The sequence below is a fragment of the Ictidomys tridecemlineatus genome, chromosome 5 (assembly GCF_052094955.1).
Source record: "Ictidomys tridecemlineatus isolate mIctTri1 chromosome 5, mIctTri1.hap1, whole genome shotgun sequence".
Lineage (NCBI taxonomy): Eukaryota > Metazoa > Chordata > Mammalia > Rodentia > Sciuridae > Ictidomys > Ictidomys tridecemlineatus.
Window position 1 is genome coordinate 188,486,542 of NC_135481.1, and position 20,780 is coordinate 188,507,321.

The 20,780-nt window shown below is 60.1% G+C and overlaps 1 protein-coding gene and 1 long non-coding RNA gene across 3 annotated transcripts in view; both read left to right on the forward strand.

Moving 5' to 3' along the window:
- Positions 1-1,965: 1,965 nt before the first annotated feature.
- On the forward strand, positions 1,966-7,069 carry LOC110598339 (uncharacterized). Its single transcript, XR_013439764.1, has 3 exons — positions 1,966-3,597; positions 3,708-5,439; positions 6,457-7,069. It is a non-coding gene; the product is annotated as an uncharacterized LOC110598339 (long non-coding RNA).
- A 10,772-nt stretch (positions 7,070-17,841) lies between these two features.
- The window catches only part of Bmp7 (bone morphogenetic protein 7), a 69,669-nt gene continuing 66,730 nt past the window's right edge, over positions 17,842-20,780 (forward strand). The window contains exon 1 of one of the 2 annotated variants that reach the window (XM_040274729.2): positions 17,842-18,803. In XM_040274729.2, the coding sequence (XP_040130663.1) occupies positions 18,386-18,803 (418 nt within the window). In that variant the 5' untranslated portion in view covers positions 17,842-18,385. The remainder of the gene's footprint in view (positions 18,804-20,780) is intronic. The other variant, XM_005327073.5, reaches the window with a different exon arrangement.

Below are 20,780 nucleotides of genomic sequence, written 5' to 3' on the forward strand. Positions count from 1 at the left end.
CGGTGGGACGGACAGCCCCCACCCCTTGCCTCCCCATTTCCTCCCAGGGTTAATTGATCGGGATAGTAATCATCCTCCTATGATTTACGGTTTGGAGGGATTAGCAGGCCTCCGCAGAGCTGATAGGCGTTTATTACCTCCTTAGCCATTTAGGTGGAACCCCAGGAACCTCCGCGGTGCACAAAAGGTGGTGAGGGTTTCTGCCAAGACAACGATTAAAATGACTCACTAGCGTGACAGAGTCCCCGGCCGCCACACAGCCAGGAGCATCGGAGGGACGGGCACTCTTGAGAGCCCAGGAATCGGGGTTGTTCCCTGTTGGGGGGATTGGTGGGCCGGCTGCCTTGTGGGGTGTGGGTGTTTGGAGAACCCAGAGGTCCCCACAGTCTGCTCCTTACTGAATCTTCTGCCCGACAAGCACCACCACTGTGCTGAGGACGGGGCTGGGGCCCTGCGGCTGACGCGTAGTAGGCAGACCGAATGTTAATGGATGAAACAGGGCAGAAAGACCACCTTGGAACAACTGACCACCAGGGTTGGAAAGTGGGCCGCGGTGCTTTGGACTGGCCTGGGTTGGCATGCTCTCTGCCCTGCCCTTGCTGTGTGCCTTGGAGAAGCGACCCCTCCTCACCGAGCCTCAGTTTCCCCACCTGTAAAGCGGAGCCGTACCTGGACTTTGATCCTGGGTTGTGGCCAGGGTTCAGGGAGAGAAGTGCCGCGACCTGCGGGACAGCTCAGGGTTCCACCTGCCCAGCACAGGGACCTGCTGCCAATGTCACGTCCCTGCGGGTCTCTTCAGCTGCCACGGGGCCTGCCCAGCTCCCAGCTCCACCCTGTGCGCCTCCCCCTCCCCCAGGCTGCAGGGTCCTGTTTCCCAGGTAGGGAGAAGCGAGGCTCAGGAAGGGTTAAGACAGAGACTCTGCCAAGGTCACACGGCCAGTCAGTGACGTGTGTCCAATTTGAGCCCTAATCTGTCTGAATCTTTGCCTTCGGTATTTACGAATGTGTCTTGCCAGTTGGGAGAGGCAGGAAATGGGCAAAGGCTTCTTACAGAACCACGAACCAAATCTCTCCTGCCCTTTATCTCATTGAATCACCACGGCAGCACTTCAAAGTAGATACTCCGTCTTGATTTATAGCTCCTTGCTCAGAACATGCTAGTCCTTCAGTGGGAGGATCAGACTTGGGGAGGGAGGGAGGCTTTGGAAGCGAACCATGTTTGGGGCCCAGGTCGCTATGGAGCTGTGTGACCCATGGTAAGCTGCTTAACCTCTCTGGGCTTCAGCTTCTCCACTGGATGTCTTGGCATCCGCCTTCCAGGGTGGTCCCAGGCTCAGTGAGTGTGTATCTCTAGGAAGGGCTCTGCCCAGTGCCTGGTCATGGTCAGGGTTGGGCCTCATTTCTGGGGACCATTTGGCAGCAGCAAACTGGCCACCTTGTCATGGCGCGGGGGACCACACTGATCTATGCGGCTTCGCTGCTGGAAACCGGCCACACTGACCTGACCCCACTGATCACTGCAGCCAGCAACACATCTCCCCGTTTCTTTATGGTTTGGAGATGAGTTTATGTCTCCACTATCTTCTCTAGGTGTGTCTGAGAGGCACAAAAGGAAGGAAAGAGTAGTTGAAGGGTTGGAATTCGAAGCCCCCGAGCCTTTGAAGCCCCAGCCAGCCGCCAGCCGCGGTGGACTGCAGTCACTCAGGATTATCAGGGAGAGGAAGGTGGACTCCAGACAAAGCCCTTACCAGGGCGAGGGAAAGTATGAGAGGCATTTGGTCAGATGCCTCGGCGCCCGGCCTGCCCTGAGCGCTGGCCAGCCGGCTCCCCACTGCGCGGGCCTCCCCACGCCTGGGAAGTTATTGAGTCGAAAATAATTCAGGTTGCTAAGTGATTTCGCCCCCTGCGGAGCCCCGAGGAAAGGAATCCTGTCGTTGTTTAATTAAAAAATGAAGGGAAAGAAGGAGGAAGAGAGGGAAGGAGGGAGGGAGGGAGGAAACGTGGGATTTGCCCGTGGACGGCCCGTTTTGGGGGACACCTCTTCCTATCACCTGCCATTGCCCTTGCTCCACAGGTGCCTCCTCCCTGCCCTGGGGGAGAAGGAGGCCTCACGGGCTGACGTCTAAGGGGACGAAGGGACCCAGCGAGAGTCAAGCAGGATTCTGACCCAGGGCCGGCTCCAGCTTCTCGGGTCCTGTGTCCGTGGGGACATGCCCCGTGCACTTGCTGGACTGTGATCTTACTTATCTGCAAGACCCACAGAGCCTGGTCCTGCCCGGGTGGAGGCAGCCCACCACCACCTTGGAAGGTCATTTGGAGGGCGGCACTTCCATAGGCCCTGCCCCGGGCGGTGAGCAGGGTGCGTGGCGGGCTGGAGGTGCGCACGTGTCCGTGAGTGGAGCTTCCGCAGCAGCCACCAGGCCACAGTGGTGCATCTGTGCGTGCTCCCGAGTCCCCGCCGCAAGCAGAAGCTGTGGGACTGCCCCTGTGTGTGGAGCAGGAACCCGAGGCTCCTGGGGCGCAGGGCACGGGCCTGGCGTGTTCCCGGGGGGCCAGAGCAGCCAGCCTGGCTTGAGAGTCTGGGCCCTTGACCGCCTATCAGTCAAGCATCGGGTATCTGCCTTCGTCTGTTCAGGAAATGTTTACGGAGGTTTTTAACAAAGGTGGTGATGAGGAAGTCACTGTCCACTCGCTGGGGCTGGAGAGAAAGCCCAGCAGGTCAAGGAGAGGTAGGGCAGAGGGCGGCCCTGGAGGGCAGGGGAAGTGGGCTGTTTTGATAGGGAGGCCTGCGAGGTGACGTTGGAGGAGGGGTCAGGGCGGCTGGATGTCTGGGGTGGGTCAAGAGAGGGAAGGGCAGTCAGAGAGCGGGGCAGGTGCGGACTGCAGTGTGGACTTGCAGGGCTGGGGTGGCCTAGGCAGAGGTAGCCAGAACCCTGCGGGTGGAGGAAGTGGGCGGAGCCAGCATCCCCTGAGGTCAAGGCAGCGGGACACGGTGGGCCCCACATGCAGGGGAGAAACCAAGTCGACTGCAGAGAAGGTTCTAGAAGCCCAGCTCCCTCACCGGCAAAGTTCTCTTCACCCTGGCGCCTTCCTCGAGCATCCATCAAGCGCTACCGCGTGCCTAGCGCGGACACCTTCCACTTCCCCTCACCAGCGCCTTCGGGACCGGTGATCCGTGGGTGTGGAGAGGGCGGGCCCCAACAACCCACCAGGGTGGTCCCCAGCACTCCAGGCCCCCTGGAGCCTGCAGAGGAGCCGCTACACCCTCAAAGCAGCCAACACCTGTTGACCATGTCTCGGGGCCAGGAGTGCGCCGAGCAGTGGACACTGTGGTCCACTCCCTGGACCCCAGGGGGGGGCCTTTCTCACTCCCTTTGAAGGGATGAGGGATCCCAGGTGTGGAGCCGAGAGGCAGCGAGGGGCGCGGCTGCCGGGGGTCCCGTGCCTGAGACTTGGACGCTGCCTCTCACCCCGCTCTGTTCACAACCCTCCCTACAGCCTTCCCCAGCTTCCTGGAGGAACAGAGGGTGGTGAATAAATCAATGTGTCAAGTGCGACGCAGGTTCCACGGCAGACGGTCCCTGGCGGTGGAAGCAGGTGCGTCTCCGGGGTCGCGGGGGAGGCTGAGCCCGAGCAGAGCTTGGTGAAGGGCCAGCGCTGCCCCCGCAGGCTGCACGTGAGCCCCCCGTCACTTACGGACTTCACAGGACACGGCTCCGCGTGATTTATCCCTCTCAGAGACGGTGAAGTATCGTAACGTGAATTGGACTCCATCTCCCTGTGTAGCTGAAGAAGATTTAGTGCCACGTACAGGTGAACCCCAAAGCCTTTCTTCTGAGAGCCACAGGCTGCCCGTGGTCCGAGGCGCCTGGGAGGGAGTTGCGCTTCTGGGGGTCAGAAGGCAACTTGGCCTTCCCTGACCTCCGAGCCCCGAGGCTCCAGGTCCTTCCACCCTGAGGTCGGCCGGTGCTTTGAAGGGTCTGGGCACCTCCTCCAGCCCAGGTTCTGGGCCCCAGCCCTGTAGACGTGTGGGCAGACCCCTCGCTGTTGGGAGCTGTCCTCTGCCGCTCAATGCGTTAGCCGTGCCTCCACCCCCGCCCCGCAGATGCCCTCTTCCCACCATGACAACCAGAAATGTCCCCAGACCTTGCCACACATCCTCTGTGGGGCACGATCATGCCCTGCTGGGGACATCCACCTAGATGTCACTCCTGGGAGGCACGGGGCGCATTCGGAACCTCACTGACAATTACAGGGGCAACGTCTCTTGTCCACGTGGCCACTGGCTTTCAGGTGCCACCTGGAGGCCCTCAGTGACGGACCTCTGCCCACTAGGGCTTCGTGGGGTGTGGAGCAGGAGGCCAGCTCCTGGCCCAGTGCAGGGGGTGGCCGGTGCCCAGGGCCTTTTCCTCCCTCTGGGCTCCAGGGTCTTCCTGAGCCCGAGGCCTCCAGACAAAGGAGGCGGCGTGACTCCCCGCGTGGTTGAGAGCTGGGCAGGCCACACATGTCGCTCCACTTCACGGGCCTGCCTGGGCAGTTTCTGGGAACCCCTGTCCCCCCAGACGATGTCTGGCGTCACCGGGCGTGCGTGCGTGCGTGTCTTGGTGTGTGCGTGCGTGCAAGGCACTAACACTTTACAGGCACTAATTATTGAAATTGGAGGGACAGTCCTGCCTCACCCAAGCCCTTCCCCTTTTCCATCTTAGACAAACAAAAGGGCCCGCTCTCCTCTGTGGCGGGACCACCAAGGCTGAGCAAAGGGCCGCGGCCCCTCCCGTGGGCTCCCTCGCGCCCTGCCCAGCTTGGCTCTTTCAGGGCGTCTCAATGAGCGGCCTTGTTGAGCGTCCGCTGAGGCCCAGGCTGGAAGGGACCATTAAACACAGTTTCATCAGAACAAAAGAAGTTTTGTTCTTATTGTCCCCCGGCTGCAGTTTGGACGCAGCAGCTGAAAATCTATCTGGACCAAGCAGCAAAGCCGAATCCAGCCGGGTCTCCGAGTCCTGGCCTGGGCAGAGCTGTCTGGACAGATCCTTGGAGCAGATAATTTACGGCTGAAGCAAAACACAGGCAGAGGCCTTTTTATTAGGCCCAAGTGTTTTCTATTAAAAGCCTTCGGAAGCCCCTGGAAGCTGGAGCTCGGGGCGATCGCCTGTGTGCACAGAGCCCCCACCCGAGACCCTGGTTTGGACGCTGCTCCCGTCTGTGGGGACAGTGCCCACGGGGCAGATGCCTGTGGAAGGAGAGGACCGTGGAGTTCCAGGGCCTGCCCTGGAAGCGCCGTGGGCGGGATTTTCTGCTGCTGAGAAGTGCCACCAGGCGGGGGCATTGGTGGCGAACCTCCAGAACCTTCAGGATGCAGAGCTACCCCAGAGGGGAGCTGCTTGGGTGTCGCAGGGGAAAGTGGGGGTGTGCGGCCAGCTCTGTGGGTCATGCGACAAGGTCAGTGCCGATCATCTTTCCGGCAGACTCCCCCCGCCCGCCCCGAAGACGTCATTTAAAATGTTCTAAGTCGGTTCTGGGTGGCATTGGCCGTCCCTGTATTGGCAAAGGGGAGGTCTTGAGGGGGACTGGGTTCCGGAGATCCTCTCGAGTGACCTCTGAGTTCTCTGTTCAGATGTCCAGATGGTCATCCTGAAGCTGCCGGCTTCGCGGGCTGGGCAGGGCCTAGTACAGTCCAGAGCCACTTTCGTTCAGGCTCCTGGGTGAGTTCAGAGGGGTCAGAGGGACAAGCCACGAAGGCGGAGGAGGGCCCGCAAGAACTAGCCAGAGAGCGCCGGGTGCTGAGCCATCCTGCCTGATACGGAGTAAAAATCCCAAAGATAACTCCATGCCGGCAGGAGTCGCGAGACTTCCATCCGGGCACCAGATGGGCAGAGCCAGCTCCACTTCCCCTGAGGAATTTGGAAGTGCCCACGGAGGAAATATCTTTTTATCGTTTTGGTCCTGGGGATTGAACCCAGGAGCACTTATCCACGGAGCCGCGTCCCCAGCTCTTTTTATTTTCATTTTGAAACAGGGTCTCGTTGCTCAGGGCCTCACTAAGTTGCTGAGGCTGGCTTTGAACTCCCCATCCTCCTGCCTCGGCCTCCCCAGCCCTGGGATTGCAGGTCCCATGGCGCGTGGCTGAGGAAATGTCTTCTGTGCCTCTAGCGATCAGATATGATCCTGAAGAGGGTTGTGACACTTCCTGTGGGTTATCTCAGGGACTCTCCGAGGCGACACGCAGGAGATGAGCAAGAGGAGGAATTCTGCCCGAGATGCAGGAAGCTTTGGGACACCGTGGGGTCACCCGGGAGTGGCGGGTTCTGGTTCAGGCCCAGGGGGTTCCGGCCACAGGTGGATCGCAGGGGTCAGTGCAGGGCTGGACAACATTTCCTGTAAAGGGTGGGATTGTCGATCTGTTCAGGCTCTGTGGACTGCGAGGTCCCGGTCATGACTTCTCACCTGACATTGTAGGAAAAGAAAATCAGCCACAGAGAACATGTAAGCAGAAAAGCAAAGACCACGATTCTCCAATGAAACCTTTCAGACGAACCCAGGCAACTGCAGCTGGTCCTCGGCCATTTGCTGGCTCCTTGTCCAGTGAGGGACCTGGTCCCTGCCTCGGATGGATGCTCGTGGTGAGCAGAGGCAGCCGCTGGTTGCTGACCTGGCATCCTTTCTCCTCTTTCCTGTCTACCACAACTGGCACCGTGCCAATTAAAAAGGCTCACCCTTCTGCCTTCCTTGCAGCTAGGCGGGCCTGTGTGATCCTGTGCTGGCTGATATGTGAGGATAAGATGTGATGATATCAAGAAAGGCCATTATTTTCTTCAAACAGTGGGACAGATTCAGCCAGCAGTTGCCTCTCATCCTTCTTCTTTTTGCCATTCATTCTTACTGGAAGGGTGAGGTGATACCTGGAGCTGGAGCAGCCACACTGCATACCATAGGCCAGGAATAGCCAAGCAGTAAGCTTAAGAGGAGGAGGGTACCTGCAGCTCTTTCCAAAAAAAAAAAAAACTGCATAAGTCTTCCTCCTTGTAGAATCCCCGCATGGAAAAAAGTAAATAAACAATCAGACCCGCCAGTTGGCATGACGGGCAGGTTTCTGTTACAGCCAAACACCATTCTCCAGATTGAAATCCTGAGCTCAGTGCTCTGCACACGGTGAACGCGGGACAAGCACTCGGTGCGCAGTGCTGGTCAGGGGGAGACGGCGCACCCTCTGGGGCGTCCTGTGATGGGGTGGCAGTGAGGTGACGTGTTTGGGCACGGAGTTCATTGAACACCTGTGTTTTCTTTTTTTTGATTCAGTGAGCAGTCGGTGGGTAGGGAGGTGCCCAGGGCCACGCTGACGGCCCCTCTGCACAGTGTTCCCACTGGTCGCGACGTGGCTGTGCCTCTCCCTGGGGCTGGTACCTGGAAGTCGTCCACCACGACCTGCGGAGCCTGGTGCCCAGCGGCCGCTCTCTCCTGCCAGCAGGGTCAGGGCTCGGGCCAGCAGCAGAGCCAGACAGGACCTTCCCTCCCAGCCTCCCTTGCAGCCAGGGATGGCCATGTGACCTGCTCTGACCAATGATGGGCAAGGGGCGGTCCCTGAGCACCTGGGAAAGGTCTTCTCCCCAGAAAAGGGAGGCAGAGGAGGGGCTCTACCCACCTGGCTTCCACCTTAACACCCGGAGCTATGGCAGCCACTTGTGACCTTAAGGTGTCAAGTCCAAAGAAGAAAAGCCAACTGCTGCAGGGGCACACTGTGGGGTGATGGAGACACTGGACTGCCCTTTGCTCAGCTGCTCAGGCCCCCACCTTAGTGCCTCTGGGGCCCTGTCTTCCTCCACCCACATCCAATCCATCTGAGGATGTTGGTGACCTACTTTCAAAACAGACCTGGAATCCTGCCACAGGGCCTTTGCACTGGGGCTCCCTTGACCTGGATGTTTCTCCCCAGTGAGGCAAGGCCTCCTTCCTTGTTGCCTTCAGGGGTCTCTGCTCAGATACATCTTCTCCAGAGGGCTGTTCCTGACTGTCCTTGTCCCTTTCTGAGTCTCTGCTCTGTGTCACCGGCTCCCCGGTCTGACACCCCGTGAGGGTAAAATTCCCACAAGCCATCAGGACTGGCCACGCTGTTCCCCCTGGACAAGCCCCTCTGCGCCTGACCCAAAGCGACACTCACGGATCCTCACTGTGTGAGGATGGAGCAAAGCCCTGGAAACAAACCCAAGAAGACACAGAAGTGGGTTTAAAGGTAGGACAGAGACGGGAGGCGCCCACCCCTGGCCCGAGTAAGCCGCGGTGCCGTCTGCTCTACTTCAGCTGACCGGGCCTGCCCGCCTGCCCTGTGCAGAGCAAGGTGGGCCCTGCCCACGGAAGCCCCTTCCAGGAGGTGTGGGGGGCGGGCGCAGGGCAGTGGGGAGCTGGGCAGGGGCTGGGCCAGCAGGCATTCACTGGACAGTGACCAGGCAGGGTCCCCTGTTGGGCACAGGAAGTCCCGGAGCCTGCAGGCCGGTGGGCCTCAGCGTGCGTGTGATGACAGGAGACAGCCGGGCGGGACAGAACTGTGGGGTGGGTGTCCTGCCAATGGGGGGCGCCGATCCCCAAGGCCAAGCCCCGTGCTGGCCACGCAGCCCCCCCCCACCTGCTTTTGTTCTCTCCCTCTGGCCCCTCCCTGGGCCTCCTGTGACCTTGGGGACAAGTGCCCCGTGCCTGACACGGTGGGTCTCACCCTGGGCACTGACCCCCCCGACTCAGGGTGAGCAGGTGGCCGAGCCCCCTCCACCGCTGCCCTGCTCCAGGGGCTGAGGCCTGGGGGCCTCCCGGCTCTTCCCCTCCTGGGTCACGAGCCAGCACCGTCCACCTCTAGCCGTGGCAGGGCCAGCAGTGCTGGGCAGCCTGTCTGTGGCAGGACAGAAGGAGGCCAGCAGACAGGCGCAGAGGGAAGGAGACAGTGGTGGCCCTGGCCCCGGGGCCAGCAGGACTCCCCTCTGGGACACCACTCTGGTGGACATCGGTCCATCCCGGCCCCTTGCTCTTGGCAGACTGGGGTGTGGCTCAGGGGAGAGCCCTGGTCTGTGTCCAGCACCACACGCACACACCCAGACAGGGACAGAAGAGGGCAGCTGGGGGCGCCCCCCGCTCCCCACCACACAAGACGTCCTGGTGGGGGGCCTTTCCTGAGTGCGGGGCAGGAAGCCCACGGGACAGGTGCGGGCATTCTGAGGACCTGAGAGGAAGGGACAGAGCGAGAGAGTGGACAGGGGAAGAGGGTGGCCCAGGGGCGGCCCAGAGGGCGGTGGAGTCCCCACCTGCCCGCGCTGTCCAGGGCTGGGGTCAGAGGAAGGAGCTTGCTGGCCACGCTCACAGCGCCACCGCTGAGTCCCGTCCCCTGTGTCACCCGTGGAGACCTGCCCGGAGACGGGCCTGGCTTCTCATCTGCTGGGACGGCTGCTCGGCGCCTTCCCAAGGCCTGGACCCCTCGGCCTGTCCCCGGCCGGGGGCCACTCCACCGGTCTCTTCCCTTCTCCTTCAGACGTGGAAATGAAAGAACCAAACGTCGGCAAATTGAATTTTCTGGTTATAATGAAGCTTTTGAAGCCCGTGGCGCTCCCCTCTGTTCCTGGGCCCCCCCAGCACCACCACATGGCGCCTGGGAATCAAAGCAAGGCCAGGGCACACAGCCAGGGACGTGGGGGACGTGGGGAGCCTGGGGGGGGCGGGCGGTTTCTACTGGGAAACCCTGGACCTGAGCCGCAGTCCCGGGGTGTCCAGGTGGGGGCCACCACCTCCTCTGTGAGTCTCCTGTGTCTGGGGACCGCAGGGGCTCCCTGGGACGCGCTGGGCAGCTGGGCCCGGGCAGGCCCGATGGAGGAGGAGACCAGAGGTGGGCGAGGCCCTTGTTCCAGGTGGGGAGTCTGGGCCGAGGATTGGGGCCCCCTCACTCCTCCCGAGGAACGAGGGGCACAGTGGTGTCACTTAGACGTGCGGGACCTGGCTCCGGGAGCCACCAGGCCCCAGGGGAAGCCCGCGTCAGAAAGCGTCTCTGGACCGAGCGCCCATTGTTCTGGGGGCTCCCTTTGGACCTCTGTTGCAGCCTGGGCCTCGACTCTTGGTCACCTGGCAGCCTTGTTCCCAGACCTGACTCTCAGAGAGGCCTCTGCCTCCTTCCCTCTTGGCCCCTTGCCTGGCTCTTTGTCTGTGGCTCCTGTCCCTCATTTGTTTCCTGTCTGTCTCCCTCAGCTAAACAGAAGGAACCTTGCATGTCTTTCCACAGCTGCTACCTCAGGGCTTGAAAAGAGACGTGTCACGTGGTGTGCATAAGAAGTGCACATGAGTGAATCAATGAATGAATGAACTTCCAGGGTAGCTGGGCACAGGCACCCAGGGTGTGCACTGCACAACTCTGGAGGTCACCATTCTCAAAGATGAGAGAGTGGCAGTGATGATCAGAGGGTGTCAAGTGCATGAAGTATACCTTCTGATATGGTGGCCCATGCTCCTTTATGATGCCAGCCTGCTTGTCATCTGCTGTGGCCCCACTTGTCCCACTCACAAAGCCTCATTTTCATAGAATGTTCTACCTCAAAAGCCCCAGAGTCTGATAACTCTGATTCCTGGTCTTGCTTTGAGCAACACCATTGGTCACTCTGCCAGCTCGGGATGGTGGCCCTGAAGTGACACCCTCTTGGCTGATCATTTCTGCCTGGGAAAGGGGCAAGGCACAGAGTAGAGTACACAGGGCTGTGCGTCTTGGCCGAGCCTCTGGCCTGTGTGCCTGCCGCATCGAAAGAGCATCAGGCTGCGGGGTTGGGGGTGCCGGAGGATCACAGGCAAACCGCACAGCCCCACAGCAGGTCCCCGGCTCTCAGGAGACGGCGTGAGTGTGCCAGGGGCCCACATCAGCTGACCCTAAGGATCGCCTTTCCCGACCCGTGAAGGGCGAGGGTTTACCAAGGGAGGCGTGAGCGATCAAACCACAAAGGCAGAAAAGGATGATTAAAAAAACAAAACAAGGAGCTGAAACCCAGCGAGGGAGGTGAGAGAAGGGGGAAGAGCAGAGAGGGAAAGAGGCACAGCCTCCAGGACCGGGCGGCTGCTGACCCAGTTCTGTCCTGGAAGTTCTCTCTAGGTCTCCACTTCTCCATCTTTAAGGTGAAGGAATTTGCCCCGTGCAGTGGTACACACCTGTCACCCCAGCGCCTTGGGAGGCTGAGGTGAGGCAGGAGGACCTCAAGTTCAAAGCCAGTTTTAGCAATTTAGTGAGATCCTGGTGCAGGATAAAAAATAAAAAATGGGCTGGGGACGTGGCTCAATGGTTGAGTGCCTTTAGGTCCGATCCCTGGTACCCTCCCAAGAAAACCCCTCCTAAAATGACAGAGCGGAGCCCACAGATTCGCAGGACTTTGGTTGTACCCATGACAGCTTGAACTGAAAAGTCCTAGGCGGGGCTGGCTTCAGGCACAGCAGGCTCCAGGAGCTCACCAATGCCGTGGGTCTGCTGCCTCTTTTGCTTCCCTGTCCCTATCACTTGTTTCCAGGTGGGCTCTCCCTGGAGGGAGGAAAAGTGCTTCCACACTCTGACCTGGCAACCCCTGTGGGAGGGAAGGACTCTTTCCTGGGAGTCCCAGCAAAATTCTAAAGTTGAGTCTTGCTGGCCTGGATGGAATCACACGTGTGCTGAGCCAGTCACATGCACGGGCTGGAACTGGCCCACGCCCACTCTTGAATTGGGGAGTGGGGTGGGGTTGGGGTTGTCCCACCTGAAATACAGGGACTGGGAGTGAGATGTTGGGGGCACTTCCCAGGGTGATTTCTCTGGCCACCCTGGCCTCCAGCCCTGCTCTGTTTAACCAGAGAAGCTCGGTTGCTGTTTTTGTGTGTGTGTTGGTGTCTGTGAAAACCTTCCCGATCAAAAGTTTGAGCCGCTGTCAAGGGAGATGGGTCAACTTGATTGACAGGACTTTCACCACCCCAGCAGCTCCGTGCCCAGGGCCCCTTCCTGCAGGCGGCAGCAGCCATCTCAGGCTGACTGGGCCAGAGAGGAGCTCACCAAAGGATCTTGGGGGGCTCCCAGAACCCCAGAAAGGCCAGGGAAGCAGCCTGGGGCCTCTGTGGCCGGGAGCATGGCCTCTGTCACTGTCTGGCTTGCACCAGCAGCTCAGGAGGACGCCTCTGATTGGCTGGGACTTCTCACAGGCCAGCACCCAGCGGCAGGGCTGGCTGGGACAGCTTGTGCCGTCTCCCACCTGTTCAGCTCCTACCTTCCTCGGGGGCAGGTTCTGCTTCAAAGACGGGGAATCCCCAAACCTAAGGAAGGATGTCACTGTCACGGAGGAGGGAGACGTGAACACTCCTGCTCCTCCACAAGGAATTCTGGGTGTCCATGTCTCTGCAGAGAGGGGGTCTCGTGGAGCAGTCACCAGGGCCTGATCCGCCTCTCGCTCTGTGCCCCTGAGTAAGGAATCGGACGCAGCGACCTTGAAAAGTGCCAAGCTCGGGGCCAGGGGCGTGGGCGGGTGCCTGGGGCAGGGTCTGGATCCATCCTTCAAGCCCAGCAGAGCCCCCCCTTAGGCCAGGGGCCCACTGGACTTGCAGAACCACACCAGTCGAAGTGCCTTCTCTGACATAATAGTTAAAAACAAATTGAGTTCGATGTTAACACAGAAATGTTGAGAGGTGTCACACGCGAACTCAGGTGGCCAGCTGCTCTGGCAGTCAGAACCGTCTGGTAACACTGGAATCACACCCCTGCACTCACGGCCCAGATTGGAGAGGGCTCCAGGTTTCCTGGTCCCCCCCATTGCATCCAGGCTGGTACCCCTTGCCACCTATCATTGCATCTGTGCCCACGGTGCCCTTCGGTGGAATTAGGAGGAAGCACGTCTTCCTAGGGCTCTCCAGTGTGGGCCCTGCGTCTCTGTGTTGGCTACCTGACTGATGCCTGTAGACATGGAGGTGCATGACTGACTTCCGCTAAAGGAGGGATGGGAGAGGGGCTCAGAGGCACGGTGGGCATTCATCCAACACTGACAGGCCTCTGCTAGCACAGGGAGATGTGCCAGACACACCCTCTGTCTTGGAGGCCCTGGAACCAGAGGGTTTTCACGGGGCATCAGTGTGACTTCAGGCAGGTGACCTCCAGTGTTTAGCTGGGATTGCTCACCTGTCCAGTGTGGATAATAATAGTGAATATCTTATAAGGTACTTGGGAGGGACAATCCTTTGATTTTTTTTAAAAAAAATCTAGAAGTGGAGGTGCAGATATTTAATTTTCAATTTGAAGTCTCCGTTTGTTAGGGGTAACCTCAGAGGTCTAGAGCTTTGCTCCTCAACACAGTGGGAAGACAGCAGCTTCAGCAGCCCCGGGGATCGGGTGGCCAGTGCAGAGTGGCAGCCCCACCCAGACTTCCCGCAGCTTGCCTGTGGGAAGCTGCATTTGAACAGATCCTGGGGGCTCCCAGGTCTCTAAGCGCCGCTGAGCACCTGGGCTGTGCAGACAGATGTGGGTTGGGATCCTGGCTCGTCCTGGGGTTGTTATGGGACTTGAGAACCTCGGCCTTCTCTTCTGCCTTCTGGGTGATGTGAGGAGCAGAGCAGGCCACTGGGAGCAGAGGAAGACGTGGGCGGAGGCCTGTAATCACAACAGGAGCTGCTGCAGGAGCAAAGGAGCAAATGATTCCCGCAGGCCAGGGGCTCTGGGTCCTCTCTTGGAAGGAGCAGAGGGAAGGGCTCCTTCCTCAACTGCTCCAAAGACAGTTAATGCTCCAAACCAAACTGGGCTTTCTCCAGTAGAGGAAAGAACAGCGGCCATGACGGTAATGAACAAAACCGTGGCTCCCCTGTGCGCCATCCCCTGGAGACCCATGGTGACATGGCCTTTCTCTGGACTCCTGCCTGTATCTGTCTGTCACCTGTCTTTCTGAGTTTTCTATTTGGAACTGGCCACTGCCACAAGTGCATAAGGCCAAGGGAAGATGTTAAGTCTCTTAGTTCACTGTTTTAAAAATTGTGCAAAAAGCATCCCAGAAGGCGCAGGCACCAGGAATCTGCATCTGCGGTGAAGTGAAGGCCTTGCGCGGGATGGAGAATTTCGTGACAGGTGTGCTAAAACAATTTCCTTTGCAGGGTGGATTTCCTGGCTGATTGCAGGATTTCCAAAAACACAAGGATTTCCAAGTGTGTGCAGGAGCTGGCTCAGAGGTCCAGGTCATCTGGCCCTGGCCAGGTGGGGTGGGTGGAGGGAGTAGACTCCCAGGCCCCCTTGGCTGTGCTGGGTGCCCCCCCCCCCCCGAGCCCCAGGCCTGGCTGAACTCCCCTCTCTTTGCCCCGCTGCAGATGGAGTAAGAGTCCTGCCTTCCTTCCGAGGGTGAAGATGAGGTTCCCACCTCGCAGAACGGTGTGTGTCAGCAGAATTCTTTTCTTCTTTTTATCGCCTTGGAGACATATGCTGACTTGGTCAAAATCACTTCTGCAAGATGTGACGGATGACGGATGAAATGAAAACTCCTGGCCCAGCGCTGGGAGGCCCGCGAGCCCGGGGTGTGGGCCCTGGGCTGGGGCCCCAGACACAATAACACCCCTCCCCACTCCAGGCCATCTTTGATCCTGGCAGAGGCAGGCCCAGGTGTGGAGCAGACTGGGGCAGATCGGATTACGGCCCTGGAGCCCAGAGCTGGGTGCCCTGGCCTGGGGAGCCACAACTGGGGGTGTGCCGGCTGCTGGGGAAAGAAGACAGGCCTGGGGGGGAGTCCCTGGGCCCTGGCCGCCCTGAGCTGGGGGCTGAGGGCCACAGTGAGGAGGGGAAGGCCACGATGGCCCTTTCATCTCTGGGCCCTTGTGGAGCACCGTGGCTCCCCTCTGAGTCAGGACGGTTTGGCTTTTCTCTGCTTGGCTCCTGCCTGCCCCTAAGCAGACCGTCATGAGAAGTTCTGTGGCTGTTAAACTCAGGAGGCTGTCCTGATAGGTCGCGTTCCTCCTTATCCAAGGGGTACGCGTTTGTCCGGGGGGGTTCTTGGTGCCCGTAGTTTCTGAAAGCTCACAGCAGTCTGAGGAGCCAGGTGCTTCAGGTCCCCGTGGGAGAACTGAAATACACCAGGCTGCCCCCTCCCACCCAAGGCTTTCCCCCAACAATCCTGAAGCCTTTCCTGGTGCCCCAGCTCCCACACCAGCGCCAGCTGCCCCTCCGCAGCACAGTGCTGGCCTGAGGTTGGCATCTGCACTGGCTCACAGGCATTCCCAACCGTCAGGCGCAGCTCTGGGGACTTCTTTGGGGGAGGAAGCAGAAAAATGAAAGAAGCTGCCCCTCCCCCAGCGTGATCACAGGGAGATAAGGCTAAGGAGGGGGTGCGGGAGTTCAGAGGGAACCTTATCTCCCCAGGGCTTGGGTATGGAGAGCTCCTGCTCTCTCATGTCTCCAGAGAAAAGATGCTTCTCCGAGGGGGTGAGGGGCCTGGGAGTCTCCCTAGCCAGGACCCTGCACGGCAGCCCCAGCCAACCCCCAGGCCCCTCCCTTCCTTAGGTTTGCCTGTGCTGATTGCCATTCACTCAACAGGTAGTTATTGAGCACCTGCCATGTGCCAGGCGCAGGGGAGATGCACAAAGAACTCCAGAGCTTGCTGCAAGGCCTTCCCTGCCGCTCAGGGAGGACAAGACTGGCCCCGGGACAGACTGGCAAGCATATGTAAATCATATGTAAATTGCAGTGCCCAGGGTTGCTGCCCTGCAGTGGACCAGCCTTACTTGCCAGTGAGATGCCCACAAGAATTGGAGGGTGGGTTAAAAGGCAGAGAAGGCTCTGGAAGGAAGCAATCTCTTTGTCCGGCAAGCCAACACTGGGCACAGGCAGGGCTGGGCGGCAGGCCTGCTCTCTGTCTCCACATCCTCTGCCTGGGATGCAGGTCAGTGGCAGCCCACCCCCATCGCCTCACCATTTTCACCTCCCCCTCCCTGTTGTCACTTAAGACAGGCTGAAGTGCCCTGGCTTTTGAGTTGCACATTCTCTGATGGACACTGGACACCAGTGACACTCCTGCCCCTCCCCAGTAGTCTCTGGGTCAGATCTCCTCACTGCACAATGCCATACCTGGTGTGCCTCCTCTGCCCGCTCCAGCACCCTTTCTGGAGAAAGGTGATGGACAAGCACACCTCTGCCCCAGTCCCCAAACCGAGCTGAAGGCTCCTGCTCCGTCTTCTGGGCCTGAACTCGTTTCTCCATGGAGGCCGCACACCGGCCCACTCTCCACTGTGTCCTCCTGCCCAGCACTGGACTTGGCAGTGGGACTGGCCACATAATGTTTGGGGTCTAGTGCAGAATGAAAATGGGGTCCTTGATTCATTGTTTATTAAGAACTGCGGTGTGGTGACTGTGCAGCAGGAGACCAGGGCAGCTGCACAAGTTGCAGGCCCTGGGCCACCCCGCCTAGCCTCGGTGCTGAGGGAGAAGTCAGGAGCGTGGGGTGGGAGCGGGCCTTTCTGTGGGCCTTGACTGGCCAGGAGCTCAGAATCCGTGGAGTCTCCCAGCCTGAGGCCGATGTAGGAATGGCTGGCGCCTGCAGACTTCAGGTTGCTGCTCCTAACCTGGCCTCAAGCCTCCCAGGCTGCCATGTTATCTGAAAAACCCAAAGGGAGACCCACAGAGCCTCATGCAGGCTACCTGTGCTCAAGGAAACTGTAAAAGACCAGGATGTCTTCCCCAGCCCTCCTGCTCCAGTCCCCAAGAAAGGCCTAGCCAGAGTGTCCCCCAACAAAAGCCCTTTTCCCAAGCTCAGTCCCTCACTGATGGCGCCAGCCTGCCCCAGGATTCTCCATGGAAGCCCAGCTTCTGGGGGGGGGGTGCACAAGGGTCAACCTGGGGTGAGGTTCAGTCTTACAGACCAGGAAACAAGCTCCATGGAGAGGTGATGCCCTCAAAGTCCCCCAGAGCAGAGATCTTCAGTTCTGAGTTGTGAGGGGGTCTGCGTGGTGGGGTAGGCCAACTGTCCTTTGTGATGGACAGAAGATGAGAGGGAAGAGGAGGGAGGTCTCTGGGCTCAGCCCCTGGGGGGCCCTACCTGCAAAAGCTGTGCTCTGGCAGGGTCTGGGGCGGACTGGAAGGGTGGGCTGGGGGACCTGTCTCAGGTTGAGGGAATGGTCTCAAAGCCTGGCAGGGCGTGGGGGACAAAGATTTCTCTTCTGCACTCAATGAATATGGAATGTGTGGCCACAGTGGCTCCCAGGTTCAAGGCACCTCGAGCACAGGAGCTCCTGGGTTTCTAGGGAGGGTGACAGGAGGACAAAGACGACGTCATTCCAGACAGTGAGAGAAATCACAGAAAATCAAACAAGTGTACGTGGGGTGAGGGGAGGAAGCGACCTTAGCTCTGCTGGTCCGAAAAGGTCTCCTGCAGGAAGTGGCACCTGAGGGGGGGGGGAGGGGACCGAGAGAGTTCCAGGCCTGAGAAGGGCCAGCGCGAAGTTATGCTGCGGGAGCTGTGGAGGGGTCGAGTGTCGGGAGTAGGGGGAGTGATGGGAGAACCAAGTGACGAGTCGGCGCCAAGGGTCGCCGCTCCCTAGCAGCCAGCTCCTATTCCCGCGCTTCCCCCCAGCTTTCCTTTCCCCACCGCAGCCCTACTCCGTGGGTCGGCTCAGACCTCCTTCCTGGTCCCAGCTGCGAGTCCCAGGAGGGCAGGGCCGGCACGGATTCCTCCCTCCGCATCCCCACGGCTATCGTTCCGGTACTGGGCACGCGGTGGGCGCTTGGTAAATATTTATCCAGCGCACTGTAAGGAATGAATGAACCCATTGGGCACAACTGGGGGAGGGCGGGGCCGAGGGCAGGTGGGAGGCCGCCGGCGCGGGAGGGGCCCTGGAAGCCCGTCCTCCTCCACCTCCTCCTCCTTCCAGGCCCCAGCGCGTACCACTCCGGGGCTCCGGACGCGGCCTCTCGTGCGATCCAGCGCGTGCAGGGCTGGAGGGGCGATTCCGGGCTCTTGCTCTCCGCGCTAGAGGTCGGAAGAGGGTGGGTCGCCCGCGCCCGAGGGCGAGGGCGGGAGAGGAGCCGGAGGAAGGAGCGCTCGATCGCCGCCGCCTCTCTGCCTCCCCGGCACTCGCTCTCCGGACTCTTAGGTTTGCTGGCTGCTCCTCCCACCCGCGCCCGCCTCCTCGCTCAATCGCTCGCTCGCTGGAGCTGGTTTCCAAGCCCTGTGGTGCGTCCCGGCAAGTGCGGGGCGAGGGGCCCCGACCAGCGCCGAGCAAGGGGCGGGGGTCCGGGCAGAGCTCAGCGGGCCGGGGAGTGGCCATGTCTGGCGCGGGCGCAGCGGGGCCCGTCTGCAGCAAGTGACCGAGCGGCGCGGACCGCCGCCTACCCGCTCTGCCACCTGGGGCGGCGCGGGCCGGGGTGCCGCGAGCCCGGATCGCGCGTAGAATCGGCGCGATGCACGTGCGCTCGCTGCGCGCTGCGGCGCCACACAGCTTAGTGGCGCTCTGGGCGCCTCTGTTCTTGCTGCGCTCCGCCCTGGCCGACTTCAGCCTGGACAACGAGGTGCACTCAAGCTTCATCCACCGGCGCCTCCGCAGCCAGGAGCGACGGGAGATGCAGCGTGAGATCCTCTCCATCTTGGGTTTGCCCCATCGCCCGCGCCCCCACCTCCAGGGCAAGCACAACTCTGCGCCCATGTTCATGCTGGACCTGTACAATGCCATGGCGGTGGAGGAGGGCGGCGGGCCCGACGGCCAAGGCTTCTCCTACCCGTACAAGGCCGTCTTCAGTACCCAAGGCCCCCCTCTGGCCAGCCTGCAAGATAGCCACTTCCTCACCGACGCCGACATGGTCATGAGCTTCGTCAACCTCGGTGAGTGAGGGCAGGAGGGAGGGGTGTGCATCTGTGTCAGGGACGCTTTGGGACAGGGAGGGGACCTCTTCTTACTTCCAGCCCGCCCATCTTTCCATTCCTGGCCGTTTGCAAAACCGCAGTGCCTGACCGAGGGTCTCCCACCCCGGGCCCCAGTGGACTCCAAGCTGAGCGCCCCCTACCCCACCCCAGGTAGTGAGGGCCGGGCTCAACTTGGTCTGTGGGGGTTACTGGGAGGAAGGGATCGGTCCGAAGTCTCCTCGGCATTATGCCGTCGGCCCATCTCCTGGGCAGGAGGCGCCCGCCCGCCCCGCCGCGGCTCAGTTCAAAGAGCCGGGCTGGGTCATGTGAGCTGTCCCGGGCCCGCGCGGCCCGCGCTACCTGGATTTAAAGGGCCCTTTTCGGCGAAGCTGCCTTCCGGCCCCTCCTCGACCCCTCGGAGGCCTGCCTGGCCGGGGCATCGCGGGCGTCGCACTGCCCTCCCCGCCGGACAAGCCCTACCTGCTCCCTCGCGGTGCGTCCGCCTTAGCCTGCTGCGCGCCCCGAGCGCCTCCGGCCCCTCGCCCAGCCGCCGGGCGCCCACCTCAGCTCTCTTGGCTGGAGCTGGGGAAGAAACGTTGCCATTGCGAGCTATTTTAAATATTTAATGATAGGTCCCGGGCGGGCAGAATCCATTTTCAGCGTTTATCACGTGTGGCGCGCAAACCACGGGTTTTAGCCCTGGAGTGGCGCGGGATCTCCGAGCAGCCGCCGCGGGGGTGGCTGGGGGGCCTGGTTCCCGACCCCTGCCTCAAGGACCCCGGGACGTGAGGCTGGGGCTGCAGCGCGCCCGGGTGGCTCCCCCTCCCTCTTTGCTGCATGTTCACCGGACTCGCTCAAACTAACCCCCGGCAGCGCGCTGTAGGACTGACGATCAAATATTTGGTTTCCGAGATAACGCGCCCGGATAGTGCTGTTTCCTGAGCCTCTTTCATTCTACTTGTGTAACTTGCTGCGAAAACCCCGAACTAAGTCAAGAAGGCAAACACGCCCACGGGCGCTGTGTCAACTTGGAAATAATGTTGCTCGGAGCCCCACGCTGGGCACCTGGGGCGTGGAGGGGGCGCTCCGGGAAGCGCGGGTCCGCCTGGAGGCTTCCATTCCAGATAAGGTCCCTGGGGTTCCCGGGAGCCCATTGTCTGTCCTTAATAATAGTCAAAATCAAATAGTGAAATGAGGTTCAGCAAGCAAGGGGTGGGGGAGGATGAGTTGCCAGAGTAACTGAAGGTTGACACTAAAGCAATCAGGTAAGAATGAGGCAGCCCCCTATGATCTGGTTCACAGCCATCTTCCAAAAAGTATGGGAAAGCGCAAGGTGCGGGCTAGTGAGGTGACACTTGCTCTCCTACATCATCCCTGCTCCACTGGAAGAGGACTTGGTGAACTGGAGAGAGATTTTACTGGGCTGGGGGCGGGGCTTAGGGTGATGGGAGCTTGGGTCTGATTTTTCATTGTCTGTGCTGTTGTCTTTGTGAGATTTTAACCTGTGTATTTATTAGCAATAGCCAAAACCAAAGGAGAATTCTAAATCCATGCATATCAATACAATAATGAATGTCAGAGTTCTGTAGTTTTCCTGAGGCCAGGGTTGAGGAGAGTCCTTTCCTGGGGGAGGTGTGTGTGTTGGGGGGGGGGAGGCGTGTATTTATGGCATCTCCTGTTCTGCTTAAGTCCTGTGACTCTCACTGAACACAGCAGGTCCCAGTGGATGCATTCAGAGCCTGGCTAGGGTCATTAAAAAAGTATTTGTAATCCCTGGCTTCTGTAGCAGGCTCTGCAAACCCAGCTCAAATAGTGCCCTGGTGCTTCTGGATCTGCATCCCAGAGAAGGACCAGGCTGCTAACTGGGTACTCCTGGGAACTTTGGGGCAGGGCCTGTTGCTCCCCCCAAGGCTTTGGGAGCAAGCTGGGACTTGCTTGGGCAGGCCAGAGCTGGGT